We start from the raw sequence: 16,572 nt of genomic DNA, 5'->3' as shown, positions 1-16,572 counted from the left end.
TGGGGAAATTGTAGGGTGTGCTTGCTTGCATCGGTTGCACAGGGGTCCGTTTTTGAATGACATTTTTACAACTGATATTTCTGTATATTTTATATAAAAATGAATACTTATTATTTATAAAGATTACATAGATTTAAAAGCATTTTTTTTGCTGCTCATTTACAACTGAAAATACGTGTGAAGTGTAGAATGAAATAGATGTCTTCTCATTTCCCCTGCAAGAGGCAGCCTCAACATTGAATCAAAACGAATAAATTTGGCAGACCGTTGTAAAAATTGACCTAATCTCTATGATTTAAACGTCATCTTAAGTTTTTCCCTTCTCCTGATATTTTCAGGCATTTAGCCTACTCATTGCATTCATTCATTAATAAAGAACCCCCTTTGGAGATTATTCTACGACGTTACCCGGCAGTAGAAGATGGAATCGCGATTCAAACAGTACCATCTGCTAACTGAAAATATGCCCCCCAAAACGTAAATAAGCTTGACATTTATTTAGTGGAAAATCGCTCATTCATAAAAAGCTCACTGGTAGCGATCATTGTCAGTAACAACGCAAAATGCGATATAGCCCTGTGTGGAGAAGCTGCCCCGGTAAATTGTACTACTACGGTGAAGTACTAGACTACTGTTCGTCTTGGTAGCGATTGCGTTGGTTGAATTGGATTTAACGTTCCGTTGTACGGTTTAAGCTGAAATTAATTATTTTCATGAACAGATTGACAACGTTTAGGCTGTGGCAATGAATTTCAGGTTAGTAGTTAGATAGACTTTTGATTTAAGTAAGGGGAGTGCCGAACATGTTCTGTCGCCGTTTGACTTCCTAAACAGCTGTGTAGTGTAGATGTTTTTGTAGTGTGTCTCGCGTAAGCTACAGCGTTGCAGTGAGCTACACTGGTTTGAAACCACAGGTAATGGTAATTTCACCAACAAATCGTTTACTAATGTCAGAATAAATCCTACAACGAAAATGTATATGTGAGGAATGTTTATTTTAACGATTGAAAACAGATAACGCTATATCATAGACCACTGTAGTATGTGTTGCCCGGGCAACACAGGCTAATGTCATGATGCTAATACTTCAGTGAAATTGTAGACTACTGTTTCCGAAAGTAGATGTACTTCCTTAATAATATCAGCTTATACTGTACATTACACATCACAATTGTGTGTCATATCACAAAGTAAAATGAGTAAATAGTTATCACCCTGGCCTCTTTGCTTGTGGCGTTTCTGCAGCTGCCTTGCAGTAAAGCTATAGTTAGCCTAGCTATCCCCCAAGTTAACAGATGCGAAACGAATGTTCTGCCAAAGGTAGTCACGCGTGTTTTCGTGACGTTAGTGACGTAGTGACGTTAGTAACGTCAGTGACTGTGGCTAGCAAATTAGCCACTGTTAGCTTCACTTTTCGTTACAAAAACTTCACTTGAGCCTAAACCATGCAACGGAACGTAAATTCCAATAGAAGCAACTCAATCGCTACCAAGACGAAACTTTTGACACCTACGTTGTCTATGTAGGCCAAATATTGACTGAGTTTTAGGGGGGCAAAAAATAAAAATAAAAATAAAATAATAATAATATATATGTGAGAGAACAAAGGTTGTGCCCTTGCCGAAGGCAAAGCACACCCAATAAGAAAAGGTAGAAACACTTAAGTGGCTTCGCCGCTTCGGTTGAATAAAGATTCAAAGAATAATACTTGGAATGCTGAAGCAGCATTCCAACAATAAAGAGAAACAGGAAAACAATAGTGAGAATGCTTAACAGCATTCTCACAATAAATATATATGTGAGAGAACAAAGGTTGTGCTCTCGCCGAAGGCTTGAGCACACCCAATGATATCCCTGTTACAAGAGCCTCAGACTATCCAGAGGACCTGGAAGCTTTGACGCCTAATCACATTCTGTTGTTGAAGGGTAAACCAATTATGCCATCAGGCTTATTTGACAGAAATGATCTGTATGTCAGAAAAAGATGGAAGCAGATACAGTACATAGCGGAACTCTTCTGGAAGAGATGGATTCTTGAGTATCTGCCATTGATGCAACAGAGACAGAAATGGACAGCACTAAGAAGAAACCTTGTGCCTGGAGATGTTGTTCTTGTGGCAGATGCTACAGCCTCAAGAGAGTCTTGGATGATGGGGAAGGTTTTGGATGTACGAGCAGATGTAAATGGGGTTGTGCGCTCTGTCCGCCTTCGAACAAAGACCAGCATCTTGGAGAGGCCTGTGACGAAGCTGTGCCTGCTGTTGGAGGCTGCAGTGTGAGAGATTAACTGACTCTCTCTTTCTCTTCGTCTGCCTCTATCATTTTCTTTTTTCTCTTTTTTTTGCAGGTGCGGCAAGACATCCGTGCCTGATATACTTTGACTACATGGTGTAGCTCTGTTTTGAGAGTTCAGTAATTGTGATAATGCACAATTAGGGGCCGGTGTGTTGGAGCTACATTAGTTAGTGGTGATTTGTTAATTAAATAGTTTATTATGATTTTGTTTACATATGTATTTGGTAATGTAGTTTAATAAATACAATGTTTGACTTAGACCCTTGAGGGCAGTATTGGGCACAGGTGAAGGTGTATATAGCTAGGAAGTAGGAGGTGGCCTGTAGCACCTGGGTGATGGCCCTATGGTTTTTTACCAGTGTGAGAGATAACATATTGTTTTGCTCAGTTGGAACAAATAAATCAGCCACAACCTCTGAATCCAGCCTGGAATATATTTTTTGTCTTGCCTGCGTACATCACCTGCCCAGGGTGCTAGAAGTCGTCGTTTGAAGTATTAATTTAAGTTTAATTGATATTTTGTTAGTGACAAGCGGCCACTACAAGCACCAAAGATAAAAAACAAAAAAAGCGAGGCAGAAACTTTTCTAGCATCAACTCTCCTCCTGTCCCACTCGGAAATAGATTCAAACCACTGGGAACTCTCTCCCTTGTGTGTGGAATCTAAGGCGAAGATGCACAGGACTGCTAGCCATGCTGCTAACAAACATAAAGGGCCCAGATCCCTGACACACCGCGATGGTAGCTACTACATAAATGCAAATTCAACAACGACACATCATCGTCTGCAGCGACCGGCAGTCCCCCATTTCACTCCAAGCCCATCTCGGACCACTAGGGGCGCTATCCGACCCCCTATCAAGCCTAATCATACAACAACCCCACAGAATTATCAAAGACTAAGGTATGCCAAGAGTACCCACAGCCCATTAGCACTTAGAGGCGCTAACGCTGATAGCACTAGCCCTATAGAATCTACTGCTAGGACTGACACAGTGGCTAACCTTGGTCTAGCACGAGGTGCTATCATTGCTAACCCAAATAACCTAAGAAATGGCTCAGTAGCTACTGATAAGGCAAACGTTGGAAATACGGTTAATACGGTAAATAAGGTTGTTGGTTCGATTCTCGGCCGTGCCAAATGACGTTGTGTCCTTGGGCAAGGCACTTCACCCTACTTGCCTCGGGGGAATGTCCCTGTACTTACTGTAAGTCGCTCTGGATAAGAGCGTCTGCTAAATGACTAAATGTAAATGTAAATACAAACACAACACCACAGATGGCCACTATCTTGATCAGAGATGCCATGACAGCACACGTTAAACTAGCAAAGACAGAAAATATTTGTCTTAGCAACACATCTGTCGAGGAACTGTCGTCAGAGGTACAAACAATCCTCAACAATAAACCAAACAACCCCAAGATTATCATCCACACTGGCTCGTTTGATATCCTGCACAAAAAACTGGCACTGAGATACTTAAAAAACATTTCACCCAGCTACTGAACACACTCAACAGATATCAAGATGTATTCATCTGTGGACCGATTGCATGTTTTTGCAGAGGAAAAGAAGCCTTCAGTCGACTCCTATCTTTCAACACATGGCTGGCATCTGTCTGTTTGGCACACAAACTGAGATTTATCAATAATTTCAATGTCTTCTGGAACTTTGCAGGGCTGTGTTTCCTGAAAGCGTTGTAAGCCTAAATTGATCGTAGAATCCTTCGTACAACGAATCTTACTTTTACGGGCCGTTCCCAAAGACATCGTAGCTAAAGTGTCTCTTGAAAATTCGTAGCTCTTGAAAGCGTATAGATTAGCCTACTCCTTACGAGCATGTTTGGGAAACGCACGTAAGAAATATCGATGGTTTTGTTATTTTGCTCGATCGTTGCTACGATCCATCGTTATCGGGAAACGCAGCCCAGACCGTTTTCAAGCTGACGGACTCCACCCAAATTGTAGAGGGTCTTGACTACTAACAGCAAACATCAGTCACGTACTTTTGACCACCAATCAAGTTTCACTCCCTATCCCTGCTGTGTCTAAGCTGACTGACGCATCCCAAACAACCTCCCATGGAACAGAACAGAACATTCAAACCGCCTCCTGCAAGGACATGGACCCTGCACAGATCTTCACCCCCCTAACGAACATGGACCCTGCACAGATGTTCACCCCCCTAACGAATCTCCCCGTTTCATCTGTTAATACCCCACAGATGAAACTGGCCCTTCTAAATGTTAGATCACTATAGGGCTGCACAATTAATGGAATTTTAATCACGATCATGATTTTGGCTTCCCACGAGCATATTCCTGTGATCGAGCGATATTTAAAATGCATCATTCCGTTCATAGTATCAAAGTTTATTTTTATATATTTACAGTGTAAAATGTAAAATATTGCCCTGTTGAAGTTTTGCTACATTTTCTTTATCGTTTTCTTTATTTTTCTTTACGGAGATGCACTGAATTTTGCCGAATAAGAGGACCTATTTTATTTTGATGCACATATTTGTAAATTAGCAGGAATGCAGCACAATATGGACGTGAAAGCAGTTATAATTACCCTATGTGACAATACATTTTTTGGTTAAAATCAACAAATAATCGTGATAATTAATCGTGATCTGAATATTGATCAAAATAATCGTGATTATGATTTTGGCCATAATCGTGCAGCCCTAGATAAATAAATTCTAGTTAATGATCTGGTCAAAGAAAATAACTTAGACTGCATCCAGAAGCGCTGTATAGGGGGGAAAAGTTATGACTATTCTAAGGGCCCCTGACTGACAAGGGCCCCAAAAAACAGGTAAAAACTCATATGAAATTATATATATTATGTATCATATAAACAATCATCATTGAGTATATATATATATATTTCAAATATAATAATACAATTAATGATCTCTTTGTTTTTACTTGTGTTTGGCAATAAAAGTTACTGACCTTACTGACTATTGACCAAAATGTGTTCCTGCCTTAGCGCACTTATCACTGATGGTGTTTAAGTGCAGCAGAGCCTGTTTAAGGATATTAGACATTCTGTGGTTGCAGTCAGTAGATGCACTAGTCGCTAGAAATAGTGATTACAATGTCGCCTAGTAAACATAAATCAGGTTTTCAAAAAAGTTCAGAGAAAAAAGAGGGAGAGGAAAGACAAATGAGAGGTTTTCAATCTGTAACCCAGTTTTTCACCAATAAAGGTGGGTAGCCAGTAGTCTGTGGTATTAACCTGTTGGCTTAATGTCCAAAGTAAAATAAGTTAGCTAGCTACAGACTAGCAGTGTTAGCCTACATTTCATCAACATTTAATCAGTACAGGGAAAAGTTTAGCAAGATATTCATATTAAATCATTGTCCCGACTCCCTGCCCCTTTTAGCAGACTTGCCAACAGATGAGTCAGCAGCACCCCAGTCTCCCCATAACTGTACCCCTCCCTGTCCCAGTGAAGAAGGTGAGCAACATTGTGTTAACAACATGCCAGTTAGCATCATTCCAGGGAGTCTGTGGGTATTTCTCTGTCTCTCTTGCTCTTTTAACCATAACAAAAAAGAAATATTTATTGATGACAGAAATTTAAAAGAATTATTTTCTCACACAATGATTATTATGAAATAATAATAATAATTTAAAAAAAAACTACTGTCTGTACTGGATGCTGGACAGTTGTAAACAATGAGTAGCTTACCTCAGCCTGCATGTAAATTACAGACAATATTAAAATAATCCAGTTTGATACGTTCATTTAGATACACATGGATGTACACATGCATTGTGTACATCCAACAGAGCCAGGGCCCTCTCAGGTAGAGCTAGAAGGAGGAAGAAGTGTGGAAGCACAGGAAGAAGGGAAAGAAAGTTACAGTGATGATGAGGATGAGAGATGCATGGTGGAAGAAGACAGAAGTCATAAAAAGGATGTTGACCCAGGTTTGTGGCCAGCAGATTTGACTGACAGGGACAGGGAGGATTTTGTGAGGGCACTGGCCAGCAGAGATGATAATGATGATGTACACATGCAGACTTACAAATCACCAGCAGTAAATATTGTGCTAGTACTCGTATTGAACTTCAAGAAGCAAGACAGTTGCAAGCCTTTAATTAGAGTTATGTAAAGCTTTTGATGGGACAGTTAGGTCCCAGAGCGGGCCCAATTGGATTTTTTTGTCATGGGGCCCAAAATTCTTGGCGGCGCCCCTGGCTGCATCTGTCTAAGAGAAACCTGGCTAAACTATGACACGGAAACAGTAACATTGATAGAAGCGTGTCCGCCTGATTACAGCTTTCAGCAAGTTTCTAGGAAATCAAAAAGAGGTGGAGGAGTCGCAGCTATTTTCTCATCTAAACTGTTGTTCAAAATCACTGAGCTCTGTGAATTTACATCAATTGAATATCTTGCTATAGAGCTCAAACCCGAATCAATATTATTTGTTATCATATATCGGCCACCCAAGCAATCGCCAATATTAATACAATAATTCTCTATTCGCTAACTGTTATCACTATGTGTCACCAGATATGACAAAGTAGTTCTAAACGGACACTTAGGGTGCTTTCACACCTATTAGTCCTTTTGCTTGGTCCGAATCAGTGATGAGTTGCTACTTTGTTGCATTTTTCACTAGGTCCGGTTAGTGTTCACACGGTCCTGTTTTAAGCGAATCAACGTGTGTAAAAAAACAATGACGTTTGTAAAAAAACAATGACATGCTGTTGTACTGGTTGTTAATCTATTGGACAGAAAATGTGTGAGGGAAAATCACTTCCTTGTCACGAACAACAATGGAGCAACAGCAGCATATTGCGATTGCAATACTATCTTTAATTGTTATGATTTGGTGTTTCACGCCACGTTTTTTGGGTTGCTCGTTGGTCTTTTACTCAGGATTATATCCAGGTTATCAAACCATGGGAATACTTTTTTTTCGTCCGACGAGCTACCACTTTTCCATAGAACATCACGCACTTTTAGCTGTCTAAGTTTTTAACCCTTGTGCTGACTTCGGGTCACATGACCCAAAGGTTCATAACGAACCATTGTTGTGTTTACCCAATTTTACCCAATACAAAAACAAATAAAAAATATAGCTGCAAGCAGCGATGCGGGTTCCTCCGCAAAATGGCAAAATATTATAAACATGTACAATGTTGAAGATGGAGAGTTGCACAACAAGAGAGCAAAACTACTTCATGTTTGCCCAACAACAATAGGCTGAATGGGGATTTGAACTCATGAGCATAAGGTCACAAGTCAGTCTGTCTATCCTCTCTGCTACACACCAATTGTTGAACTTGTATGAGTAGAAAGGGCAGAGTATGAGCTTTGGTCAGCTTTGGGACAAAGGTTAAGAAACGGTTGACATTTCAAGGTAAAATTGCATGAAATTGCGCATGGTACATCAGAATGATGTCACCATCAGTCAAAATTATATTTGACTGCAGCAGCCACATGAGGTTTAGATGTAGTCCAAAAATTACCTCCCACAATCAATACATATCAAGCACAACATTGTATTCAAACTTTCTCAAAGATTGCTTGAAAACCACGGGTATCCACTTTCTTCTTGAGTAGATCTCAAGAATAGCCTCATCGGAAACTGGCTAGGGTACAGCCCGGGTACAGCCCACGTGCAGCTCCTCCTAGCCGACTCTCTGTTCCCATTAAACTACACGACATGCACACTCAGGGTGACCAACAAGATTATATTAACTAACAAACAATAACATTACAAACATCTAACTGAACGAACACAACAACTGAAATCCCTCGCATGGCCGTTGTAACCGAACTATTTTCCACAAGTCACAAGCACTGACAGCTGATTATCTATCATTTACAGGGGGAACTGCACAATTATATATACTATTAATAAATTAGCAAAACTTGTCCACTCGTGATGCTAATTTGAATGGAACTGCAGTTGTGCTAGCTGCCGTCTCTGCATCCGCGGCAAACACATCAGCGGACTGCTCCGTGTCAGACTCAATTAGTACAATTAACATGCTATTCTCCGATCGGATTTTCCAGAAATTATTTTTGGGGGTGCTATCGGGGTGCTTTTGTCTTTCTTGGGGGTGCTGAAGCACCTGCTAGCCCCTCCTTAGCGCCGCCCATGGGCTGCATTGGAGTGCTGTCATTCAAACCATGCTCGCCTTCACCCACAGCATCGGTAACGTTGGTACCGAGAGACATGGAAGTGCTTCCACTAGGACCAGCACGCGCCTGGTCTGGAGTAGGAGTTTTTTGTCCAATATCCCTAGTCGCAGATAGCCTGACGTTGTCATACTCATAATTCTAGTCAGAATATGAGTCTGATACCGCTCCGTTGGGCTGTGAGTATGGGGCGTGTTTCAACCGAACCCGGAAAAAAATGCCTCTTCACTCAATTGGATAGACCTACAACCAATCAGAGCAACGTAGTATGTTGTTTGTTGAAAACTATTTCAACCCAAGCGCTCTTTGGTGATGTGGTTGATTACGTTACTGTTGATCATCTGTCCATCATCGTATAAAGCCCGCCCTGACAATTTGATTGGTCCGAACAGCTCTTGTTCGGACATCGTTTTTCCCCAACCGAGCGACCCCAGACCCAACTTCCCGACCAATTCTTTTTGTGGGCGAGCTAAGTTTGGCTGGCACCCAGGCTAAATCGCAGGGGCAGTAGTAGATGGTTTGGGGATCAGAAATCAATTGCATGATAAAAGGTTTTTCTTTGTACAAACAAACACGCACGCAAAGAACAACCGGTGGCTAACCAAGCTAAAAGACTACTGTACTGTAGGCCTACTGTTAACGTCTTACTAGCCTGTGTATCTTCTATGAAAACAAATAAAGATTAAAACAAACAGAAGTATGAAATTGCAGGGTTTAATATTAAACACCAATGCTACACTTTACTATCCGTCAAAAGCCCTCCACAAAAGCCCGATATACAATAACTTCGAGAATAATTGAGGCAAGAGCTTCGATGTTGATTTCACTTTTATTGGTAAACGTGGAGGCGGAGCTCTAACTTACGTTGCCCATTATCAACCAGACAATCACTGGGGAATCATGAAAGAAAATGCATATTACTGAAAGCCCAAACAGACCTTTTCATTCCATGTAAATCTAAAATATCTAATATCTCTTCTTTTTTTTTTTATATATTTATATTCATATATTTGCACACCTTAGTTGTCATTGATGTTATTGTTTGTATTTTTTTGTCATTTCCCCCCCGTGGTATTGAAAATGGTATTGAGCATTGAGTATTTTCCTGGGTATCGGTTTTGAGGTTGAAATTCTAGTATCGTGAGAACCAAATAACAGAACGACAATTTAAAGTGGATACTTTCAGTAGATCAATTAATTTTGTAAAAAATATTAATGTGTTTACTGATGTCAAAACTGCCTGCACATTGCAAATGTGCACAACATCAACACCAAATCAACTACGACATTATAATCAAGTGCACTATTCCTACCACTTGAGCCTCATTGGTCGGTTTCTTGAGGCATGGACATAGCGATCCACAAATGGGCATACGACAGGGACAGTGTTTGTATGAATTCAGTCTCCTCGGTCATTTGTCATGTCTTATTTATGAGAATGCGATACCAGAGCATTGGTAATTTATTTAAAATAATGATAAATTGTTTTTATGATGTGCATAAGTGACTAGAATAGATGATGTGGAGGTTGAACAAGTACTTCAGAGATGACAAAGAATTTCAATTGTGATCTGAGAAATATAGGTACCAAGACCACTGAGAAGAACTGTCATCACCAGCTGCATCACGGGCACTGCACTATCTATCTATAATTCCAGAAATATGTGTGTGTCACTGACATCGGATGTCAGTTATGGTATATTTCTCAGATCACAATTGACATATTCTGTCATCTCTGAACACACACAGAGATTCCTGTCATTATTTGAGAGATCTGTTGAGTTTGGAACATATTAAATACATATTAAATTCAAGGAATGTACAAGGAGACACAAGGTTGAATGCCTTAAATTCATGAGAAAAATATTTACAAACTCACTTGGGCTCATAGAAGACCTTCTCATTGTGTGACAGGATTCCCTTTCCTCCTCTTAGCCGCTCAACACCATTCCTGGAATGGACACAAAAAGATGGAGTCAGATTTAAACAGAGCCTACTATGCCTAAAATCCTTGAAGGGATGTCTATTTCCATTAGAGAAAACAGACTTTCTTGCACAGTGGTGTAGTTGAGTATATTTTAAGGTATAAGGCATGCACCCTCTTATTAGGCGTGTCCTGTGCAAAGCACTATTCTCTTTTTCCACACTCTCAGTGGTGTAGTCCAGGGTATACGCAGGTATACGGCGTATACCCACTTATTTTTCTGTCAGCATTGCATATACCCACTTCTCAATCACCGCTGGTGCGCATTATGTAGTAGTGGCTCAATGGCTAGTATTCGATGCCTTCGCTGGTTAGATTGGTTAGGTTTTTCGCACGCGAACTGATGATGAGCCAATCAATCAGAGGCAGAGTAGGGCGGGTCTTAATAAGGGAGAAAAAAAGTTTTAATTTACTTTGAATTCTTCGCCTTTACAAAAAAATGTATGCACATGTAAAATGAAGCGAGCCATTCAAACAACTATTTCATTTCACAATTACAAACGTCCTCGCGAAACTAACGTTACCTCAGCCATCTCAGCTACTGATATTGAGGCTACCCCGGAGCTGTTAACGGTTAACGCTAGCTCCGTTAACATCAGCTCAGCGCCCACGCTCGCTCCGTTCCCCTCCCCCGTTGAAGAGGATGCCGACAGGCAAGGAGATGAAGACGTCAACAACGGTGGGTTTCATTTCTATATTATAAGATTTTTGTAACAAGTAGTAGCTAGGTAGTCATATATACTAACATAATAATAGTATAATACTATTGTTTTCTGTTTAGTGTTTTTTTATTTATTTAGATTTTTTAAATTGAGTATTTTCTGATTCTAGTGGTGCTAGTTAGCTATGATAGCGAACACAGTCATGGCAATGAACACAGCACACCTCAATGAGACAGAAAGACTAGGTTACTGAAATGAATTTGTGCAACAGGCAAGGGATCCACCTGAACAATCAATATACTTCATTAAAGCTAACTCGGTTGTGAATCTGACACTACCAGGGAGTCAGGTGGCTGAGCGGTTAGGGAAGCGGGCTAGTAATCTGAAGGTTGCCAGTTCGATTCCCGTCCGTGCCACATGACGTTGTGTCCTTGGGCAAGGCACTTCACCCTACTTGCCTCGGGGGAATGTCCCTGTACTTACTGTAAGTCGCTCTGGATAAGAGCGTCTGCTAAATGACTAAATGTAAATGTACCATGCATAGACTCCAAGTAGCTTGCTACTGTGGTAAACCTGTCTTGTTTTGCAGTGGTTTACACAGTCTCGCTAAACAGATGATCTGAGTGTTGTTATGGGCTCAAATAAACACTCATTGCTATGTTTTACAACCGGAGGATTGATCGGAAGACTAGAAACCGTTTTGTCAGAAAAAATAATAATAATATATGCCTCTGACTGGTTTTGAACCTACAACCCTTTGCTTACCAGCACAACATCTCAGCCAATTGAGCCATTCCCAGACATGGATTACACAAAACTGGATAATAAAAACAGCTGTTTCTCCAATGGCGAGCATTGTCAGATTTGGTCGAAGTTCAAACAGCTGTAATTCAGTCATATTTCGACATGTCAAGGTGAAACTTTGCATGGTACTTCAGGGGCATGTCACCTTAAAGCCTATTAAGTTTGAACCATCCTTCAAAAATACGTTTGATTTTGTGACACAAACATATTGAGGGAATGTGTACATTTACATAAATACACCCCTTTCAGCCATTTTGTATTTGATTCAATTGTCTTAAGTAAACATTTTACATATGTCAATGATACATATCTGTACAAAATCTCAAGTCAATTAGAGCTTTGGTTCAAGAGAAGAGGAATTTTTAAGGTTTTCCAAAATTATCACTGTACAGGAAAATCCATCATGGCGGACCTTATGGGTCCTTGAGGCTTTTTTATTCCTCATGAAAAATGAGGCATGCACACCAAGATTCAGAAGAATTGGAGCAATGGGGTGGGAATGCCATTACTTTGAAAATTGGACTTTTGGGCGTGGCCTGTGGCGCCCCCTATGGTCTGATGTGGCCCATATTTGGTGTGGGTTACCCACTTGGATGTAGTATCAATGTGCCAAATTATAACATTTATAACCAGTGACTTTTTGAGATATTGAGGCGCAAGGAGAAGAAAAATAATAATAATAAGAATACCAACAATAACAATAGGTTCCCTCCTACCGGAGGAACCCTAACAAGCTAGATTATGTACACTTTAAGCTAAATGTACATGCCTTTTTTATATCCTATAATTCAATCACTTTTGTTCTTCTTTTAGACATCAATAATGACTGGCCTGACCCGTGGACTGTCAAACAAAAAGAGGATTTTAAATCCAAGAACCCCTGGTTGGGAGCCAAAAACAAAAATCTGGGTAAGTTTAGGTATATTGTTAGTTTGGGTAGCTTCTGAAACAGTGGACACACATTAATATTGTGTGTGTGTACTTGTATGTATTTGGGAGAAATGGACCATGCACACATACAGCTGTGGATACAGTAGTTACATTGTTTGTTTATGCTTCACAGGATGTCTGGTCTGTAGCAGTGTGAACTCCAAGGTGTATCACTTTCAAGAGAATGGATGAATGTTGAAATTCAAGTGTCTTCTCAGGCAAGTACAGAAACAAGTCTGTCAGCCTTGAGAAATAAGGTCAGGAAACATGCTTTGTCCAAGGCACACACTCAAGCTGTGAAGGTGGAAGAACAACAGAAAGAAGCGGCCATTGAGAATGCAGTGGGGGTTATGACTGAGTCCTACATGAAAGAAACCGAAGCTGTGTTCCGAACAGCCTACCATTTGGCCAAAAAGAACAGACCCTTTTCTGACCACGAGAGCCTCATTGAGCTGCAGGAACTGAATGGAGATGGGCTCAATACTTCATTCACGTTACAGTGCAACACAAATAATACATCATGTTGCCAGTGAGATGCAGAGCAAAATTTCCAGTAGCATAATAGCATCATCGACTAAGTTAGCTGTCCTAATTGACGAGGCCTGTTCTTTAAGTCACAAACCTGTCATGACAGTTTCTGTTAAAGCGTCAATTCAAGAAGAAAGCCCTGAGTTCATATTCCTTGAACTTGTTGAACAAGAAAATCAGAGAACAGATGGCATAGAGCAGGCTTTACTCACTTGTTTAACGAATGCTGGCTTTACAGAAGAGTGGCTTCGAGAAAACTGGGTAACATTTGTATCTGAGCCAATGTCATGTTAGGAAAGAAGTCTTGAGTAGCAACCAGGTTGACCTTGAGATTCCCAAAGCTCTTTGTATGGCACTGTATGAACCATAGACTTGAACTAGCTGTGTCAAATGCAGTTGATGAGGTAACGGGTGTCAATCACTTTAAAATATTTATGCAGAAGCTATATTCTCTGTATAGTATGTCAAACAAAAATGAACGTGAACTCAAAGATGCAGCAGCTGAAGTAGGCTCACAACTTCTTTGCATTGGCAGAGTCTTGGATGTACGCTGGGTGGCCAGTAGCTTTCGTACTGTTCGTGCTGTTTGGACATCCCTGGGAGGTCTTGTGCAGCACTTTAAGAATGCGTGTTCTGATGAGATGAGGTCCACCAAAGAGAAACAAATGTACAGAGGTTTATTATATCGTGTTAAAAGTCCTGAATTTATCTGTGACCTTGGGCTCATGTATGACACTCTCCGTGAACTAAGTCTCCTGTCACAGGAGCATCAAGCTCATTCTATAACTCTCCTCAGAGCAGAGCATCTGCTGAAACGCTCAATCAGAGTGATACAGTCATTCAAAGAGAGTCCAGGTGAAAAATACTGTGAGGCTTTAGAAGCAACAGAGACTGGGGAGTATCGCTCTATAGCCCTGGAAGGAAATGCAAAGCTGAAGTCAATCAATCCAGGCCAGTTCTTACAAAGCCTTGTGAACCATCTTGAGCAACGCTTGTCTTTCGAAGATGAGGTCATCAAGGACTTCAGCATCCTTGATCAGAGTAAATGGCCATCAAACCCCAGCATTCACCATGGTGAAGAACAAGTTAAGCGACTGTGCAAGCGATTTAACTTGTGCACAGACCAAGCACTGAATGGGATGCGAGACCTACTAAAACCACTCATGAACTGTATGAAAACATTCCCTGTCAGCACAGCAGAGTGTGAGAGGAACTTTAGCCTCATGAACATTATAAGCTCAGACAAGAGGGCTATCCTACTGATCTCAAACATATCAAACTTGATGATGATTAATATCAACGGCCCCCCTACTTCCATGTTTGATCCTCAAAAGTATACGAGGACCTGGTTGAAGAGACACCTCTTCCTTGCGTTCAAGGCAATGCGGTGTAAAAACCCCAGCAGAGAGCAAGTCTGTCTGGAATATACTGTGATATGAGCACTTATTTAGAAACCCAGCACTGGGTTTAGAGAGTCACTGTTGTTTTCATGGATATGTTGTCAAATGTATATATTTTTTATTAATTGTTCACTAGATATTGTTGTTTTGTAACATATTGTTTTTAATATATTGTTGAATAATTTGAAGGATGATCAATATTTAATATCAATATTTGTGGTGATGTTTATGTATATCTCAAGCGGTATGCTAAAATAGTGTTCAGCTGTTGAAAACCAAATCTTTTTTTCTTTTTTCAGTTTTAGGACTTCGCACTTTTGAGTTTATGTAATTGGTTTTGATGTGTGGAACAGGATGATGTGTTTTTAATTTAAAGTGAAACATGAACAAGGATGTATGGTCAAATTCAGTCTTGATGTAATTTATTTAACCCTTGTGTTATCTTCGGGTAATTCTGACCTTGAGTCATTGTGACCCACCGTCGTATTGCGACAACTTTACCGCATACAAAAACAAAGTGAAGCATTTTCTTTTAACCGTTGGGCTGTCGCAGACCCCCCACATTGCGAAGGTTAAAAGAAAATTATTTTTATTTGTTTTTGTATTGGGTAAAATTGGGTAAACACAACGATGGTTCGTTAAGAACCTTTGGGTCATGTGACCCGAAGGCAGCACAGGGGTTAGATGAATGTTACAAAAATAAACAAATCTCTGACTGTAAAACTGTTTGCCTCATGTTGAATATATTTTATACTCCTGCATAACACCACCTGTGTAGGACCAGTAATATCTGCTCCAGGTGAAGTAATGTTAATTTTATAATAGTACTATACTCTGACCTACACTATGTTTTGCAAATTAGCTGTTCCAAGAGACAGTTTACAAAAGAAACTACTGTCTATATGGACAACTTGCAAGACGAGAGAACAGTTGTCCAATTTTGTGTGGATGGAGTAAGGATAAGGAATAGTTCACTCAAATTGCATATTTATGAAGTTGTCTCTCACCAGTCTGTGGGTCAGTAATTTCATAATCCTTATTCCCTGAGGTAAAGCAGCAGGAATCATGTGGCAATGTGTAAATAATACTGGGTTAATAATTTTTGGGTAAACTAAATATAGTATGTCACTATTTATAAAACAGGGCGTTTATCCTTTGCTGTATGGGCGGCTTAAAAAAATTGCAAAATTAAGAGTATACCCACTTCTCCAGGGACCACTACACCACTGCACACTCTAGCCCAGTTTCTTTCTTTCTAACATTTGTTTTGTTGTGTTTTGTGTAAAGTGCCCTTAATATTGACATACACTCTCAGATTTGAGAGAAAAGATTGCTTATTTGCATTTTCATGTCCATGGGCCAAATATATACTTTTTATTAAACAATATATACAACTTTTTAGATATGCTGCATTGAATGAAGTATAAAGTCAAATCATGCTTTGTCAAATATTTCCTATCTGTGAAATTATCAAGAATGCATGTATTGTAGAGAGGTTTCAGCGCTAGTCAGTTTGTGTTGCTACCAGAGCCCGTCTACGGAGAGCCTGTCCACTCCCCCCATTGTACCGAATTTTGTTGCAGTTCCACCAAAGTTCCACTGGGAGCGATCGCGGTTGAGTGCAAAATGAATGGGAGTCTATGGAGCTAAACGGCTAAATTTGTCTCTTTCACCTGATTGTCGTTGAGAAATCTCCGATTTGATTGTAGTTTTTGCATGTTAAACATGGATTATAGGTCGAAAGTTGAATGAACGAGTACTTACGTCCTTTCGATTTCTTACAGGGTGAGTCATTGTTGC

At 40.1% G+C, this 16,572-nt stretch overlaps 1 protein-coding gene and 1 pseudogene across 4 annotated transcripts in view; one reads left to right on the top strand and one right to left on the bottom strand.

Annotated features, from left to right (window-relative positions):
• The window catches only part of osgepl1 (O-sialoglycoprotein endopeptidase-like 1), a 38,195-nt gene that overhangs the window by 4,956 nt on the left and 16,667 nt on the right, over nucleotides 1–16,572 (bottom strand). The window contains exons 6-7 of one of the 4 annotated variants that reach the window (XM_067229375.1): nucleotides 10,344–10,415; nucleotides 9,275–9,354 (exon numbers count right to left, since the gene is read on the bottom strand). The exons of 1 other annotated variant lie outside the window; for it this stretch is intronic. In XM_067229375.1, the coding sequence (XP_067085476.1) occupies nucleotides 9,294–9,354; nucleotides 10,344–10,415 (133 nt within the window). In that variant the 3' untranslated portion in view covers nucleotides 9,275–9,293. Of the gene's footprint in view, nucleotides 1–9,274; nucleotides 9,355–10,343; nucleotides 10,416–10,724; nucleotides 10,830–16,572 lie in introns of those variants that run through there. 2 more of the 4 variants (XM_067229374.1, XM_067229378.1) reach the window with 2 other exon arrangements.
• Nucleotides 10,905–14,811, top strand: LOC136959302 (E3 SUMO-protein ligase KIAA1586-like; annotated as a pseudogene).

The sequence above is a fragment of the Osmerus mordax genome, chromosome 2, assembly GCF_038355195.1.
Source record: "Osmerus mordax isolate fOsmMor3 chromosome 2, fOsmMor3.pri, whole genome shotgun sequence".
Lineage (NCBI taxonomy): Eukaryota > Metazoa > Chordata > Actinopteri > Osmeriformes > Osmeridae > Osmerus > Osmerus mordax.
The sequence above is the reverse complement of the archived record's forward strand: the minus strand, read 5'-3'. Positions and strand labels throughout refer to the sequence as shown.